Source organism: Hylobates moloch, unplaced genomic scaffold, assembly GCF_009828535.3.
Source record: "Hylobates moloch isolate HMO894 unplaced genomic scaffold, HMol_V3 SCAFFOLD_23, whole genome shotgun sequence".
In the NCBI taxonomy this organism is placed as follows: Eukaryota; Metazoa; Chordata; class Mammalia; order Primates; family Hylobatidae; genus Hylobates; species Hylobates moloch.
In genome coordinates this window covers 6,724,624-6,741,859 of record NW_026652298.1, presented here as the reverse complement: position 1 = coordinate 6,741,859, position 17,236 = coordinate 6,724,624, and the positions used below count along the sequence as shown (strand labels likewise).

The 17,236-nt window shown below is 37.5% G+C and overlaps 1 protein-coding gene across 10 annotated transcripts in view; it reads right to left on the bottom strand.

Moving 5' to 3' along the window:
- GPBP1 (GC-rich promoter binding protein 1) overlaps positions 1–17,236 on the bottom strand; it is a 91,010-nt gene that overhangs the window by 16,689 nt on the left and 57,085 nt on the right. For 8 of the 10 annotated variants that reach the window (XM_032145530.2, XM_032145532.2, XM_032145533.2 and 5 more), the window contains 5 exons: positions 15,945–16,068; positions 15,594–15,817; positions 10,662–10,728; positions 9,523–9,582; positions 151–335 (listed from right to left, as the gene is read on the bottom strand). In XM_032145530.2, coding sequence (XP_032001421.1) covers positions 151–335; positions 9,523–9,582; positions 10,662–10,728; positions 15,594–15,817; positions 15,945–16,068 — 660 coding nt within the window. The remainder of the gene's footprint in view (positions 1–150; positions 336–9,522; positions 9,583–10,661; positions 10,729–15,593; positions 15,818–15,944; positions 16,069–17,236) is intronic. The other 2 variants (XM_032145535.2, XM_032145534.2) reach the window with 1 other exon arrangement.

The following is a 17,236-nucleotide window of genomic DNA, read 5'->3' as shown; positions in this document are numbered from 1 at the left end:
AAGAGCACATAGGGGTCAACTCTTGCCACCTAGAACTCAGCATCCCACGAAGTACCTCCATACACACTTCGAATTCTTTAACATTTCCCCCCATAGTACATAAATTGGTTATCAACTCAAAATTTACATTTGTGGTAATTTAGAACTTACTTTTGTAGGTGGAGCAGCAGGTTTAGGGACTAAACCTTTATAAACACTTGGACCAGTTCCATTCTTAACTGGCTGTGACGGAAGATTTCCTACTACTGGGAATCCAGATAGCTGTAAGTCTTTTGAATTACCTTTCTTAATGACCAGCATCCTTGGAGCTCTAGATTTAGGATTCGGAGGATATTCTGCATAAATAAAGCACGACCAAGAGTCACTCACAATTTCAAATTTTAGTATAGAATAAAACCACCAAAAGAACAGTATATTCCAATTTTTTTTTTTTTTTAAACTAACAGCTGCCTCCTGGGTAAAATAAACTAAAAAAGTACAAACTATAAAGTTCCAACTGAACAAGTAAAGCTAAAACATTATCCCACAGAATACAGGAAGAATTGGGCAATGTCAAGTAATACAGATAAATTCTGCTACATAGTGGCTCAGAATGTTAAAACCAAGACAAATTATATTTTAACATGCCTTGCATTAACTATAAAAAATTGCAAATTTCAACCTAATGACTCTTAAGATTTAGAATATAAAATACATTTCTATTTTCCCTTCCCCATTTGAAGAGAATAAAAATTTCAATTTTTTCATCCTTTTTACTCCACTTACAAAGTTATTACCAATAAGCGAGAAATTACATTCCTTTTATTTCTAAATACTTCAGTTATGACTGAGAGAATTCTATTTCACAATATCAATTCATTCATGTATTTACTGACCATTTATCTACATTCAAAGCATTATATGAATGCAGAACAACCAACTCAATCCTGATTTCTGAAGATAAATACTACGAATAATTGCTAAAGGCAGACTTTTCTCAAAACTACTGCAGTTGCCAAAAATAACTACTATTCCTATAATTTAATCAATGTGTGTGTGTAATCAAACAGACGTTGCAGTGAAGTCTTTCTTCCCTTACAAAAACTTTTAAAAGCATCAATTTCATAGCTGGAAAGTTTAGAATAAATTAAAATAAGTTCTCCACATTAAATAAGCTCATGTGAATTAGTGAGCTGGGTAGATATCTGTAATGATTCCCTCCTCGAAAACTAAATCAAGCTTCCTCATGGATCATCTCAAAACCCAAAACTAAATATGGACTCCTAGGGAAACCTGGAGGGACTCTCCAGTTCATGGGAGGATTCAAGCTCTCCAAAAGATAAAGCCGGTATGGTGCTTCACCTATTGAAATGCTAAAGGATAAAAAGAACAAGGGCTTACAATAATCTGAGAAAACGTTCATCTTTCCAAAAATTAAACACATGTTGACTTACTAGGGTAAAGATTTAAACTTTCTGACAGTCTTAAAAAAGCCCAATATAAAGGGCTAAAAAAGACATCTTCTGGCACACAAAAACACACAAAGTATTACTACTAAAGTATAGCTTTTCTGATATTACACAATAAAGTTAACAAAACAAAAACAAATAAAGATCTCAAACAGGCCGTGCATGGTGGCTTAAGCCTGGAAACCCTGCACTTTGGAAGGCAAGGCGGGCAGACCATGAGGTCCAGAGTTCAAGACCAGCCTGGCCAACGTGGTGAAACCCCGTCTCTACTAAAAAATACAGGCAGACCACGAGGTCAGGAGTTCAAGACCAGCCTGGCCAACATGGCGAAACCCCGTCTCTACTAAAAATACAAAAAGGAATTAGTGGGGCATGTTGGCACGTGCCTATCCCAGCTACTCGGGAGGCTGAGGCAGGAGAATCACTTGAACCTGGGAGGCAGAGGTTGCAGTAAGCCGAGATCTCACCACTGCATTCCAGCCTGGGCCACAGAGCAAGACTCCATCTCAAAAAAAAAAAAGATCTCAAACAAAGAATAGTAAACATGAGGACTGTACTCAACAATGTAAGATTTCCAATTATTTTTGGTAAACAGATGATAATGGCATGGATAAAGTATAAAAAAAAATTCTTGACATTAATAAAATGTGAGAGAAAATCTTAGCATGTAACTCAAAATCTAAATTGAGTAAAGCCCAGGAATCTGAGGAATGATCAGTGCTACAAAATGTGAAAGGTAATCTCATCTGAGAGGAATCCAGGTGTTAAAGCAGGGGCAGTTCTATCACTATACTACAACTAAGTAAGTTTAAACATGGCTAACAGAGACTTCTAGTTCAATGTGGCTAAGCACACAAGTTTATCTTCTTCTAGATTCTTCTATTAAAATTACTATAAGGGAGGAAACCAAACACAACTATATAAAATAGGAGTAGAGTCATCAGCAAGAAAATGATTTCAACACACATTTCTAGACAAGTAAATAAAAAGTTTCAATTTAGAGTGTACACAAGGGAACCTAACAGCTTAGGAGGACCTCATCTACCATGTAGAGCCTCAAAGAGATCGGGACTTGAAAATGCCAGATATGGCAGAAGGCAGAAATACAACTTTGACAGATAAAAATATAGTAATTCAAGAAAAGATCCTTACTAATTCTAAAGAATGAACTTTAGGCAGAAGGAAAATGATCCAATGTGGAAAGCTGAAGATATAAGAAGAAATAAAAATTTTTATAAACGTGAAGGTATCAGATCCAGGAAGTAGGCTAGGTGTGGTGGCTCATGCCTGTAATCCCAGCACTTTGGGAGACCAGGGTGGGAGGAATGCTGGAGTCCAAGACCAGCCTGGGCAATATAGTGAAACTTTGACTCTACAAAAAATTTTTAAATTAGCCAGCCACAGTGATGTGCACCTGTAGTCTCAGTTACTTGGGGGGCTGACACAGGAGAATCCCTTGAGCCCAGGTTGAGGCTGTAGTGAGCTGTGATGGCACCACTGTACTCCAGTCTGGGCCACAGAGTGGGACCCTGTCTCAAAACAAAAACAAGGAAGCAGAAGAGATAAAAACTAGATAGGCAAGTAGATATACTGTCTTTAAGCCTCCATGTAGTTCCTAAGTACAAATTTCACCTTCCCTGAAACCGGATTCCTAGATGCCTAGGAGTAAGAAATATTCTGGCTAGTTCCTCAATGAGGTCTTCAGTACAAAGAATGATGAAATATCCCATAAAGAAGGAAAGTGAAACCTAAGAAATCATTCACAGAAGAGTAGGTAGCAGAGTAAGAGATGACAAAAGTCCCTGAAGAAAGATGATAGGGACTGAGAGGAAAGGGGAGGGATATACCGTTATTGTGCTTATTAAGAATTCATATTAGGCCAGGCACGGTGGCTCATGCCTATAATCCCAGCACTTTGGGAAGCCGAGGCGGGTGGATCACGAGGTCAGGAGTTCAAGACCAGCCTGGCCAATATGGTGAAACCCCGTCTCTACTAAAAATACAAAAATTAGCCGGGTATGGTGGCAGGCGCCTGTAATCCCAGCTACTCAGGAGACTAAGGCAGAGAATTGCTTGAACCCGGGAGGTGGAGGTTGCAGTGAGCCAAGATCACACCATTGCATTCCAGCCTCGGCGATAGAGTGACACTCCATCTAAAAAAAAAAAAAAAAAAAAAAAGTAATTCATATTAGGCCGGGCACAGTGGCTCATGCCTCCCTCAACACTTTGGGAGGCTGAGGCGGACGGATCACAAGGTTAGGAGTTTGAGATCAGCCTGGCCAACATGGTGAAACCCTGTCTTTACTAAAAATACAAAAAGTTAGCCAGGTGTGGTGGCAGGCCCCTCTAATCCCAGCTACTCGGGAGGCCGAGGCAGAAGAATCACTTGAACCCAGGAGGCAGAGGTTGCAGTGAGATGAGATCACGCCACTGCACTCCAGCCAGGGCAACAGTGCGAGACTCCATTTAAAACAATAATAATTCATATTTAGGCCAGGCATGGTGGCTCAAACCTGTAATTCCAGCACTTTCGGAGGCCAAGGTGGCATGGATCACTTGAGCCCAGGAGTTCAAGACCAGGCTGGGCAACATAATGAGACATCATCTCCATGAAAAATTTAAAAATGAGACAGGAAGATCACTTCAGCCTAGGAGGTTGGGGTTGCAATGAGCCATGATCACGCCACTGCACTCACACCTGGGGGAGAGAGCAAGACCCTGACTCAAAAACTACAAAAAGAATTCACATTTAAATATTACAGAAGAATACGTACTTTTGTACCAGATTTATCAGAATTTGAATACTAGCTCCAACCTTACCAGTTGTATAATCTTATATAAGTTACTTAATCTCTCACCTATAAAATGAAAAACAATAGCTCTTGTCTGGGATTTACTGTGGAATGTTTCATATTCAAATAATTACTAGAAAAAAATACAAAAAAGCCATATACTGTCACTAGCATAGGATTCCAATTACAATTCAAATTAAAGGTGCCCTTTTACAAGAATTTCAGGTTGCTTAACCTGGAATTAGATAGCAGGGGGGAAAAAGAATTTTAGGTTGACTCGTAAGAGTAAGAAAAAGAAAAACTTTAAGATAGACATGATAAAACCAATTTATGTCCTGTGTAACAACTCTGAATAATCAACATAAACCTGCTCATTTAAGAAAAAGAAGTGTTCTTAATGGTAACAATAACCTGTAAGTAATGGAAGAAGGGATGTGGAACTAAAAGGTAAGAATTAATTTGCATCATGTATCCCCATTTTATATTATTTAAAAATTGGCTCATCTATTCATAGATTTTCTCCACAAATTCTCCTAGGAAAACCTTGTCAAGTATTTAAGCTCTCAGTCAAACATCATCCAATGTTTACTTTCTGACTTGGTTAACTATATGAAGAAGACCCCCAATGTCTACATTTTAAAAGAGAAAACTTATATATTGATGAAAGACCTTAATACCTATATAAAAGAATGAGAAAGTAAGTGACTATCTTCTGTAAGTGTCATGTGCTTATTACGTCAACCTCACCTACACAGGTATTCTCATGTTCAAATTTCAGAACAAATGAAGGCAAATGTGACCTTTAGATTTTCTTAACATTATTTCCCTCTATCCTCGCAAATAAATGTAGCCTGACAATAACTGACCTTTTTATTTTTGTTTTTGTAGAGACAAGGTTCACTATGCTGCCCAGGCTGGTCTCAAACTCTTGGCTTCAAGTGATCTTCCCACCTCGGCCTCCCAAAGTGCTAGGATTACAGGCCTGAGCCACCAATCCTGGCCCTATAATTGACTTTAAATATTAAATATCACCTTTATTGTCTTGTTATTCATGCTCTTCCCATACCTATGAATGTAAGAATTAGTTTTCTATAAATGCAGTGATGACAGGGAACTGGCCCAATTCTCAGGAAGACAAATTAGAACAAAAATACTGCCACATATAATACAAAGTAAATTGGCCACACAGATAATTCAGAGTTGACATTTCAATTCCTCACCTCTTTCCTTTCACTACACTCTCCATATAGCTACCTTCTACATACATGAAGTTTCTGACTCAATCATTTAACTACTTCATTCTTTGACCCACTACCTAGAAATTCATTTTTGCCTTCTAACAAATCTACACCTAGAATCTCCTTCATTTACTGGATTTGAACAACATAATTAGCTGACATTTATTAAACACCTGTGACATGACCAAAGATTTTTACATAGCAGACAATTTAACCTTAACAATGCTTTTTTTTTTTTTTTTAAATGGGAGACAGAGTTTTGCTCTTGTTGCCCAGGCTGGAGTGCAATGGCGCGATTTCAGCTCACCACAACCTCCGCCTGCCTCAGCCTCCCGAGTAGCTGGAATTACAGGCATGTGCCACCACACCCAGCTAAATTTGTATTTTCGGTAGAGACAGGGTTTCTCCATGTTGGTCAGGCTGGTCTCAAACTCCCAACCTCAGGTGATCCACCTGCCTTAGCCTCCCAAAGTGCTGGGATTACAGGTGTGAGCCACCATTCCTGGCCCAACAGTGCTTTTCTCATTATACTTTTTGTGGTCATCCTCACCTCACAGATTAATAAATTCACTCAGATTAAGAAATCTGCCCAAAATCTAAATAATCAATAAGCAAAAGATCTAATGTTAGCCACATCTGATTCTGAACTCAATATTCTTCCACCATTATATTAATGAAGAAAATGGAAATTGTTCCTGTGGCAGATATTTCAAAATGTTTACCATTCCAACTCCACTAGTAAACCTACACTGGATGGTTGGGGTAAGAGGCTTGTAAGTGTGCACTATACCAAGTGATGTCAAGAGTCATTATCACATTGATGCCAGTTACTAATTTAGTTTCCTATTATTTTGACAGAAGAGGTAAATTTAATGTATAAACAAAAGCATGTAGCCAAGTGAAGGGTAATCAGTATCTGAATTAATCAAGTTTTCATTTCTTTCTTTAAAAAAAGAGTCTTGCTCTGTTGCCCAGGCTGGAGCGCAGTGGCACAATCATAGCTCACTGCAACCTGGAAATCATGGGCTCAAGCAATACTCCCACCTCAGCCTCCCAAGTAGCTAAGACTACAGACACACACAACCACATCCAGTAAATTTTTTATTTTTTATTTTTGTAGAGACAAGGGTCTCCTTATGCGAGCTCCTGGCCCCAAGTGATACCCCCATCCTGTGCTCCAAAAATGCTGGGATTACAGGCATGAGCCACTGCACCCAGCAAGCTTTCCAATTAATTTGAAGAGAAAACTTAGCACTAACACAATAGTATATACACAGACCAAATGCAAAGACTCTATAACATAGCAATTTAAACAAATTCCTACTGTGAACACTAGTTTTAATACCAAAAAAAAGTTTAAAATCATTTTTATAACAATTGGTGCTGTTTGAATGTTGTTGGTTTTTAATGTTTGTTTGGAGATGGAGTGTCTCTTTGTTGCCCAGGCTGGAGTGCAGTGGCGCGATCTTGGCTCACTGCAACCTCTGCCTCCCCAGTTCAAGTGATTCTCATGCCTCAGCCTCGAAAGTGGCTGGGATTACAGGCACACAGCACCACGCCCAGCTAATTTTTGTATTTTTAGTAGAAACAGGTTTCACCATTTTGGCCAGGCTGGTCTTGAACTCCTGACCTCTGATGATCAGCCCACCTTGGCCTCCCAAAGTGCTGGGATTACAGGCATGAGCAACCACGCCCAGCTGGTTTTTAACGTCTTTATTTTATTAACAAATCTATTTCGGTTTACAATACCATGAGTTTCAGTCAAATGAGTTTCACTAACTGTTATAATGTATATCAACACCAATCGATATGGTATTTTCCCTTTAACGGGGGCTCTCAACGTTATTCATATAAAGAACATGCTTAAAGAAATGCACTTCACAAATATCAACAATTTCCATGGTGAACAAGTAATTCAAACCAAATAAAATGTACTTGAGTCAAGCTGTATCAAGCTGTCTACTCAAATCCTATTAATTTTCCCTTTTCAACCTTGAACACATGTTGTACTACTTTTTTCTTAAAACACTATAATTTCAACAACTGTTTTCCTATGAGACAGATATTTTTAAAAAGTCATTTCAACATACAAAGCAATTCAACAGAATACTGTCAAAAAAATTCCACGAAGAATTTTGTCTTCCTTTAATTCTGTTTACCAAAGTTCCTATTAATAAAATGAATCCCATTGGCTTTCATCATAATTTAACTCACTGGATGCAATTATGTCACTCAATCTGTATGCTTGTGGCAAATATTGGAATTCTCTAGAAAACAACCCATTTGTATTAACTGGTCACTAATTTGCTTTGATTTAGAATGTTCAACAAACCAAAAGAACTCTGAGCAATGAAACTTCATATTCTTAAGTAGTATATCAAATGTGAGCTAAAATCAAGAAAGTTCATCAAACTACCAAGGAGCTGAAAAAATATATAAATGCTGAGTTGCAAGAAGACCATGCTTAAGCTAATTACTAGTCACTGAAATTTCTCATTTCTTAATATCTTAAGTAAATGTTAAGCTCTGCCAATAATATGTTGCTGACATAGTCACTGACACAAAAACAGTCATCCATAGGACTTCTGAAAACACACGATCAGTAGCAACTAATTTATTTATTTATTTATTTATTTATTTTTTGAGACGGAGTTTCACTCGTTGCTCAGGCTGGAGTGCAATGGCGCGACCTCGGCTCACCGCAACCTCTGCCTCCCAGGTTCAAGCGATTCTCCTGCCTCAGCCTCCCAAGTAGGTAGGATTACAGGCATGCACCACCACACCCAGCTAATTATTTTTAGTAGAGATGGGGTTTCTCCATGTTGGTCAGGCTGGTCTCGAACTACCGACCTCAGGTGATCCGCTTGCCCTGGCTTCTCAAAGTGCTGGGATTACAGGCATGAGCCACCATGCCTAGTCGCCACTAATTATTCATGCAACTCAACTCAATTGCACACTAACACTTGAACATACATCACTCTTTCTTCCTCACTCACCAAAGAAATCAAACAATTACATTATTTTTAAACTCTCATAGGCAGCTTGAATTCCTGTTTCAGTTTTAAATTATTAACAGCATGGAGATGGACTATTTAATAACCATTAATTTTTATGTACCTAATAGCTACAATCCTGGTTAACATAAAAACACTACTGAAGTCACAGATATAAGCTGCATGAGGGTGTTTCCAGTAAAGCCAACTAGGTTCTAAGCAGAATTCAATTTATGTAGCTATGTTATAAATCACTTAATTACATTCCCCGCAGGGTACTTCTCAAATTGGGGCATCATGTTTAAGTCTGCCAGTTTTTGATCTACAAAATTATAGTTTCAGGGACAAATTGCTTTTTTTTTTTTTTTTAAATAAATATTGTATTTTCGTTAGTAAATTTTTACTTACCTGGAAGGAAGTAGCACTAGAAAAGTTCTATTGAAGTCTTTCCTAAAATTCTCTTGTCTTCCTCAGGAACATAGCTATTTTAAATGTTGCAATAGGGAAAACAATACTTGGGAACCCAGGGGGGGAAAGTGAGAGAGGAATAGTAAAGTGTGATACAATGAGAGTTTCATTGTATTCCTATGGGAAGTACTGGGAATTTAACAATTAACCATTCCACAATTAACCATTTTCTTTTTTTGTTTATGCAGACACATTTCTTAGTTTACCTAAACACAGTAAAGAGTACATCTTCCTTTTGAACATCTTTTCAACTAGTACTCAAAATCCTTAGACCAACCCTGAAACAGTAGAACCAAAATCTTCATATTAATACATTTTACTCTCATTATTTTCAAATATGTCTTTGTCTCTAAATCATTTCTAAGATTATTAAATCAACCCAGGATCAGTACCAGTAGTATCTATAGATAGTTTTATATGACAAACGCTCACTGGCATTCTTGATTTTTAAAATTTACTTTCATTCTAATCAAATCCAAATTATTCCTAATTTCTTAGAGATTCTATTTAACACCTTCCAGGTGGTTCTATATTCTTATGCAATCAGTTGTTCCCAGAAAAACTGAATAATAAGGAAACATACCTAAGAGAGGAGCTTGGGAGATTTTTTTGGTTGGGTATGTGTGTGTCTGGGCGTGTAGGCCTGGGGAGAGTGGTAGAAATACTAATTTGCAATACAGAAAAAACAATGCCATTCACATGGTTCTAACAAAAGTGTCTGACCACCCCCACCCCCACCCTCAAAAAGCCCTTAAATAAAGAGGAAGATCAAAAGAAAACAAAATAATTCCCGAGTTTCACCTCATACATACAATATAGCACAGGAAGTGGCAAAGTTTAAAATAATGCCTTTACTGTTAGGACTAGTATGCTGTCAAAAGCCACAATCCTTTTGTTTTAGTGAGTTGATTTCCAATAGAAAAATACAAATGAACATGTGTTTAAGTTCCAACATGGATTGAGCACCTCTGAATTTAGTATCAAATGATTAAATTTATTTTTCAGATGTCAAATCTTAGTATAAATTTTTCCATTATTTTAAACTTCACTTGAATCTTTAAAAAGCTGTCTAAATTGTACTCTATGAGTTCAGTTTAATCTTCTGTAAAATGCTAACAAATTGAACTGTCAGCAGTCTTTTAAAAAAAAAATGGGGGCTGGGTTATTACTAGAACTCTCATTAAGCTTTGAAAATCAGAAATCAGAGACAAATAATTTCAAATATAGACTAACTCCACAAGCAAATTTACACAATTATCTGTAACAGTCTATACATATATGTGTATATATATACATAACCATTTTCATAGGTAAAAATATTAACTTCATGTCACACTATGATCAGAAGTATTTTCAGTTAAAGTTTTCAACTTTGAACAACTAAAAATTAATTTAAACTCAGTTTTTGTTTCTTTACATTATCCAGCTGCTCTCAAAATGGTATCAATTCATTACACTAACTTATTATCATTTAAGTCATATTCAAGTTGAGTATGTTTAATGATACTAACATGTGCAAATCAACTACTTCAAATCAAACTCTTCTATTCCAATCCTTTTTAAAGATGAGTGTTACCTTTTTTGTAGCTAAGCACATCAAATACAAATATTTTAAAAAGAAAGTTTTATTCTATCCTGCTCTCTATTTTAAAAAACACAAAAAGTGAAACCTATAAATATCAATATTTTGTGCCCCTCAAATATAGATAAAAAATTACTTACCCCACACACCTGCAGCTAAAGATTTATTGTGATTTGGTTCTCTCTCATATTCAGGATTTAAAGACGGCTGGAAGAAAGGTGGAATAAACATTTCACATTTTAAAAATAAATCCTTTCAAAGCAATCTCAGAATCATACATGTTGTAACTGATAAATCAAATATGACCAACTCTTAGCTACAGGTTAAATGACCCTAATCTGAAAAGCTACAAAATCTGAAACTTTTTGAGTGCCAGTGTAACACTCTGCCTACTCACTGAAGTACTTGGATTTTGGATTTTCAGAAACAGGATGCTGAAATACTAAATGTAAAATCTGAAAAAATTCCAAAATCCAAAACACTTCTGGTCCCAAGCATTTCAGATAAAGGGCATTCAGCCTGTATTAAAGATGAATTACTCATAAACCTTACTTACTCTCAGCTTACTCTGCTAACCATTAAAATAGTTACTATCTATACTAATTGCTGGTCAGAGAAAACAAGAGTGTGTTTAAGTTTCCTTATCCGCAACTAAGAAAAAAGTCAGGGTTAAAAAACAGGCTACTCTGCCTATGGAGTAGCCATTCTTTATTCCTTTATTTTCTTAATAAACTCGCTTTCATTTAAAACAAAAAAATGAAAGAAAAACTCAAGAGAATGGAGGTCTCTGCATCAGTCTAAGAAATAATCCCTCCTTAGCATAAGATCAAGATCAGAGAAGAGGAAAATCAGACCAACTTCTTTTTTTTTTTTTTTTTTTTTTGAGATGCAGTCTTGCTCTATCACCCAGGTGGAGTGAAGTGGTACGATCTCAGCTCACTGGAACCTCCGCCTCCAGTGTTCAAGTGATTCTCCTGTCTCAGCCTCCCAAGTAGCTGGGATTACAGGTGAGCAGCACCACGCCCAGCTAATTTTTGTATTTTTAGCAGAGACGGAGTTTCACCATGTTGGCCAGATGATCTCCAACTCCTGGCCTCAAGTGATCCACCTGCCTCTGCCTCCCAAAGTGCTGGCATTACAGGAGTGAGACATCACACCTGGACTAATAATAATTTTAATTTTTTTTTTTTTTTTTGCATTATAGCAACACATGTTTATTGTCTCATAGCTCTGTAGGTCAGAAGTCTGGGGTGGCTTGACTGGTTTCTCTGCTTCAGGTTTCACCAAGCTATAATCTGTGTTGACAGCATGGGTTATAGGGAGATTCACTCAAATTGTGGGCACAATCCAGTTTCCTGTAACTGTAGGACTGAGGTCTCCACTTCCTTGCTGGCTGTCACCTGGGAACTTCTACTAGCTTTGAGAGTCCTCTTTTTAGCTTTGTATCTGGGCAACAGTATCTCAGAGCCAGTGATGCACATCAAATCCATCTCACATTTGAAAGCTCTTGGATTTCCTTTTCTGCTGCACGTCTGACTTTAGCTAGAGAAACTTCTCTGCTTTTAAGGGCTCAAGTGATTAGACTGGCCCCAATAATTTTAATTTTTTATAAAAACTTTGTAGATAATGGGTCTTGCTATGTTGCTCAGGCTGGTCTCAAATTCATGGCTTCACTTGAACCTCCCACTTCAGCCTCCCAAGGTGCTGGGAAAACAGGCTTGAGCCACTGAACCTAGCCCCAATTCTTTTTTTTTTTTTTTTTTGAGACGGAGTCTCACTCTGTCGCCCAGGCTGGAGTGCAGTGGCGTAATCTCGGCTCACTGCAAGCTCCGCCTCCCGGGTTCACACCATTCTCCCGCCTCAGCCTCTACGAGTAGCTGGGATTACAGGCGCCCGCCACTGCGCCCAGCTAATTTTTTGTATTTTTAGAAGTTGTCATCACTAGTTAACACATGCACTATCAAAGCCAAGTCCAAATCTGTATTTCAACAAGTGATATTCAGGATTATTAAAAACAAAAGCAAGATGAGCATTGAATGAGTGCTCTAAAGCTAATCTTGGTAGATGCATTTATCCTCCAAAATCCTAAATTTCCAGTATTCTATCAGGTATTTTTCCTAGCACACAAACTGCCTCTTTTAAAGGAGGTACATAATATATATTAAATAAAATGAATTTTAATATAAATATTTTAATCACCTAAAAAATGATTACTAACACTGTACTGAGATTACTGTAAAGCAAATATACATGCATACCACCATGATTCCTTCAGAAATACAAACTAAACAGAATTAAGATTTTGGCGGTGGTTACATGTGCATAGCATCTTTAAAGTATACTATTAGAAATTACACTCTGCCAAGTCTAGGATAATAGCCAATGACAACCACATCTTGAGAATGGGGGTGGGATATGAAAATAATAACAGCAATTAGTTTTTGAGTGCTTACTATGTGTCACACACAGTTTTGAGTAATTTAATTGTATTATTAATTTAAACCTCACAACACTATGAGAGTACTATTACCATTCTCAGAGTTTGTTTATATAGTTGATCCTTGAACAACACAGGTTTGAACTATGCAAATCCACTTATATCTAGATTTTCTTCCATCTGTGCCACCTGAGACAGCAAGACCAACCCCTTCTCTTCCTCTTCAGCCAACTCAACATGAAGACAAGAATCAAGACCTTTATGATGACCCACTTCCACTTAATCAATAGTAAATATATTTCCTCTTCCTTATGACTTTAGTAACAGTTTTTTCTCTAGCTTACCTGTAAGAATACCGTATACAATACATATACAAAATATGTGTTACCTGTTTATATTATCATCAAGAGTTTGGTCAGCAGTAGGCTACTAGTAGTTAAGTTTTTGGGGGAGCCAAAAGTTATAAGCAAATTTGACTTCAAGGGGGGATCAGTACCACTAACCTGTGTTATTCAAAGGTCAACTATACTGTAAAATTTCAATGTTATGATTATTAAGTGGAAAAAACAGATCACTAACATGAGAATACAGAGTAACTACAAAGTCACTTGGTAACAGGACCTAAGAGTAATCTTTTATTTTTCTATTTCCCTCACCACTCCCCGCCCTAAATCCAATCTATCAAATTTTTCCTCTTACTGAAACCTTCCATCCAAAATACTTCCAAATCATATCCAAAAACTATTTATTTTCATTTATCTCAACTACCCAGTTCAAGCCATCATTTTCTCCTGAACTATTCTCTTTTGCTATAATTCGTTCAAGACCTAAGAACTGTAAAAACTAACATTGCATTACATGACTCCTCTCTAAACCAGCTTCACATTAACCTTGTAATTAAACCAAAATTCTATACTTTGATGACCTGCAAAAATTCCATTCAATTTAAATCCTTTCCTCTCTCTCTAACCTTGTCTAATACTAAACTACTCTTTACCCATACTAGCCTTTTACCCCTTAAACATAACAAGATTGGCTGGGTATGATGACTCATGCCTATGTTAGAAATGCTTGTTCTTTGGTGCCGTAAATAAATAGCACTTGAACATAAATTTAATTTCCTCGGCAAGGCCATTTTTACTTTCTGCAGAAAGGACACACTCGCCAGCAGTTTTGCCATGAGAGTACACCGAACAAAGGAGACAGGGTCATTTATAACTTGACGCATCTACTTTACTGCTGTGTCCAGTTTCTACTGGCTGGAACAGGACTTCACATTCTGTATTCGTTCTGATTGGCTAGCAACTTAGAACTTTTTAAAAGTTTTTAAACTTTTTAAAAGAGGCAAAGGCAGAGGAGAACAAAGGAAGGAGGAAGTAACTTGTGGAATGCTGAGAAAGGTAAAAACACCTCCAAATAAGGAAGAACAGGCTATGACTTAATGCCTGCTTGGACTAGTATAAGCATGCCAAGGCAAATATTTAGGCTTAATTGTAGGAGCTAAGAATAAGAACATAAAGTACATTGATTTCTTTATTACAGCTAGCAGAAAATTAAGAATGTCAGCACAAGTGTTTGAATAAATATTGCTTCTAAGAAGAGTTACTAATGATTCTTAATTAGACGAGGAAGAAAGTCTCTTTGAAGAAGAACCTCTACTTTACTTTTTACACCTATAATCCCAGCCCTTTGGGAGGCCGAGATCAGAGGACTAGGACTACTTGAGGCCAGAAGTTCAAGACCAACCAGGTTAACATAGTGAGTTGGGTGTAGTGATGTGAATCTGTAGTCCTAGAGGAGCTACTCAAGAGGCTGAGACAAAAGAGGACTGCCTGAGCCCAGAAGTTTGAAGATGCAGTGAGCTATGACTGGGCAACTGCACTCCAGCCTAGGCAAAAGAGTGAGACCCTGTCTCAATTCTACCACCACCCCCCACCCTGATACACACAAACATGAAAAAAATAAGATAGACCAAGGATGATCACATCTTGGCATGAGCTATCTCTCTCTTCCTTTCGGTCTTAACAAAAGCTCGCTGCTTATCAAGTATGTTCCAAATTAAATGTCACTTCCCGTCTAAATTCACTACAAAATATTACTTGCTTAGAGAACAGAAACTTGGTAAGAGTAAGGGCTTTGCCTATCTCAATCCAGTATGTATTGCATGTGCCAAGAACACCAGCTGACTCAGACTCACTCATATATACTGAATAAGAATTGACAATGAATATATAAAAAGATAAGAGTGCAAATTCTATCTAGCTTTTAAATTATCAAGAATGAATCACAAGAACTAGATAAATATGACTGTACACTAAGTCAATTTTTCTGTAATTTAAGAAATACAGTATTTTGGCCAGGTGCAGTGGCTCAGTGTACAGTGGCTCAGTGCATAGTGGCACAGTGGCTGTAATCCCAGCACTTTGGGAGGCTGAGGCAGGCAGATCACCTGAGGTCAAGAGTTCAAGACCAGCCTGGCCAATCTGGTGAAACCCTGTCTCTACAAAAATATAAAAATTAGCCAGGCTGGTGGTGGGTGCCTGTAATCACAGCTACTGGGGAGGCTGAGGCACGAGAATCACTTAAAATAGCACTTACAGAAACTTCATTTGTATAAAAGTCATAAAAAACTTACAAAATCCTCAGCTTCAAACTGTTTGCGCTCTCTCTTGTCTTCTTTCCTCCCGGTTTCATTGTCGGGTATGTTGTTTTCATGCAGTCCTTGGCTTTTTCCTGAATGGAAAATACTGCTACGAGAACGGGAACTTCCACCATGGTATCCACCTCGATGATTTATGTTTTCTGTACCATTTCTTCCATGTGTACGCCATCCATTTTTTTCTTTCCTTCCAAAGTTACCTTTATTTGATAATAGCAAAGTAATATAAATCCAAGAAGAGAGGCTTAAAGATTGAATCACATCAAAACATTCTTTAAAAATCATAAAGAAAATTAGCCATAAACATCATTCCTTAGCAAATTTTACCTCCGTTAGGACGTCCAATAGCAGAATCAAAGCCATCTGAAGAGTTGTGTCGTCGACGATTCACATCATAACGATTCTCTGTCCATGCGAAGTTTTCAGAATGCTTCTCAAAATTCAATGACGACTGAAACAAATTATAAAAATACAGGTATTTATGAAACCTAAATATAACTTTAAAAACTAGTAATACTCCAACTTCACTTATTTCCAAAAATTTTAAATGGTTAAGAAAAACATATTGCAGTTATTTTCAAGATATTTGATAATTGGGTAACTATGTATAATGGATTCACCAATGGTCCATTTTCTTCTGTCTAATGGAAACAAGCACATGTTCTTAAGAGTTCGACATCTTTTTTTCCAAAAAATATAAAAGGTAAAATGCCACTGTATGGAAAACAAGTTAAAATATGATGTTTCTCGTATAACAAAATGTTAAGTCTGTATCATACACTACTTGATATAAGTTTTCACTACAGCTCAGTTTCCTTCTACATCAGAGAAAAATTGTCAAATGAATCTTCAGTTCTAAGACCCTTAAATTTACTTCCATATTCTTCTTCCCCATACCAAGTGTTTTTAAAAAGCTATCAAAATAAAAGAATGTACAGTAAGTATTCCAAAAAGTTAGAAACACAGAAAAGTTCTAACAATGTATAAAAGTCACTAGCCCCAAATATTACTCTACTAATCTGATAAAACCACAATCAAAACTTCCAACAGTTTTTTAAAAGAATTTAATTATAGGCCAGGCGCGGTGGCTTACACCTGTAATCCCAGCACTTTCGGAGGCCAAGGCAAGCGGATCACCTGAGGTTGGGAGTTCGAGACCAGCTGACCAACATGGAGAAACCCCGTCTCTACTAAAAATACAAAAAAATTAGCCAGGCATGGTGGCACATGCCTGTAATCTCAGCTACTTGGGAGGCTGAGGGAAGAGAATCGCTTGAACCCAGGAGGCGGAGGTTGCAGTGAACCGAGATCACGCCATTGCACGTGAGAAGGGACGGGACGGGATGCGACGCAATGGGACGGGAAGGGAGAATTTTAACAAGTGGTCTCAGTAATCTAAAACGAAAATGCATGAAAATGATCAAAAAATGTTTGAAAAAGGCCAGGCATGGTGGCTCACGCCTGTAATTCCAGCACTTTGGGGTACCGAGGTGGGCAGATCACCTGAGGTCAGGAGTTCGAGACCAGACCAGCCTGGCCAACACAGTGAAACTCCATCTCTACAAAAAATACAAAATTAGCCGTGTGTGGTGGCACATGCCTGTAGTTCCAGCTACTCG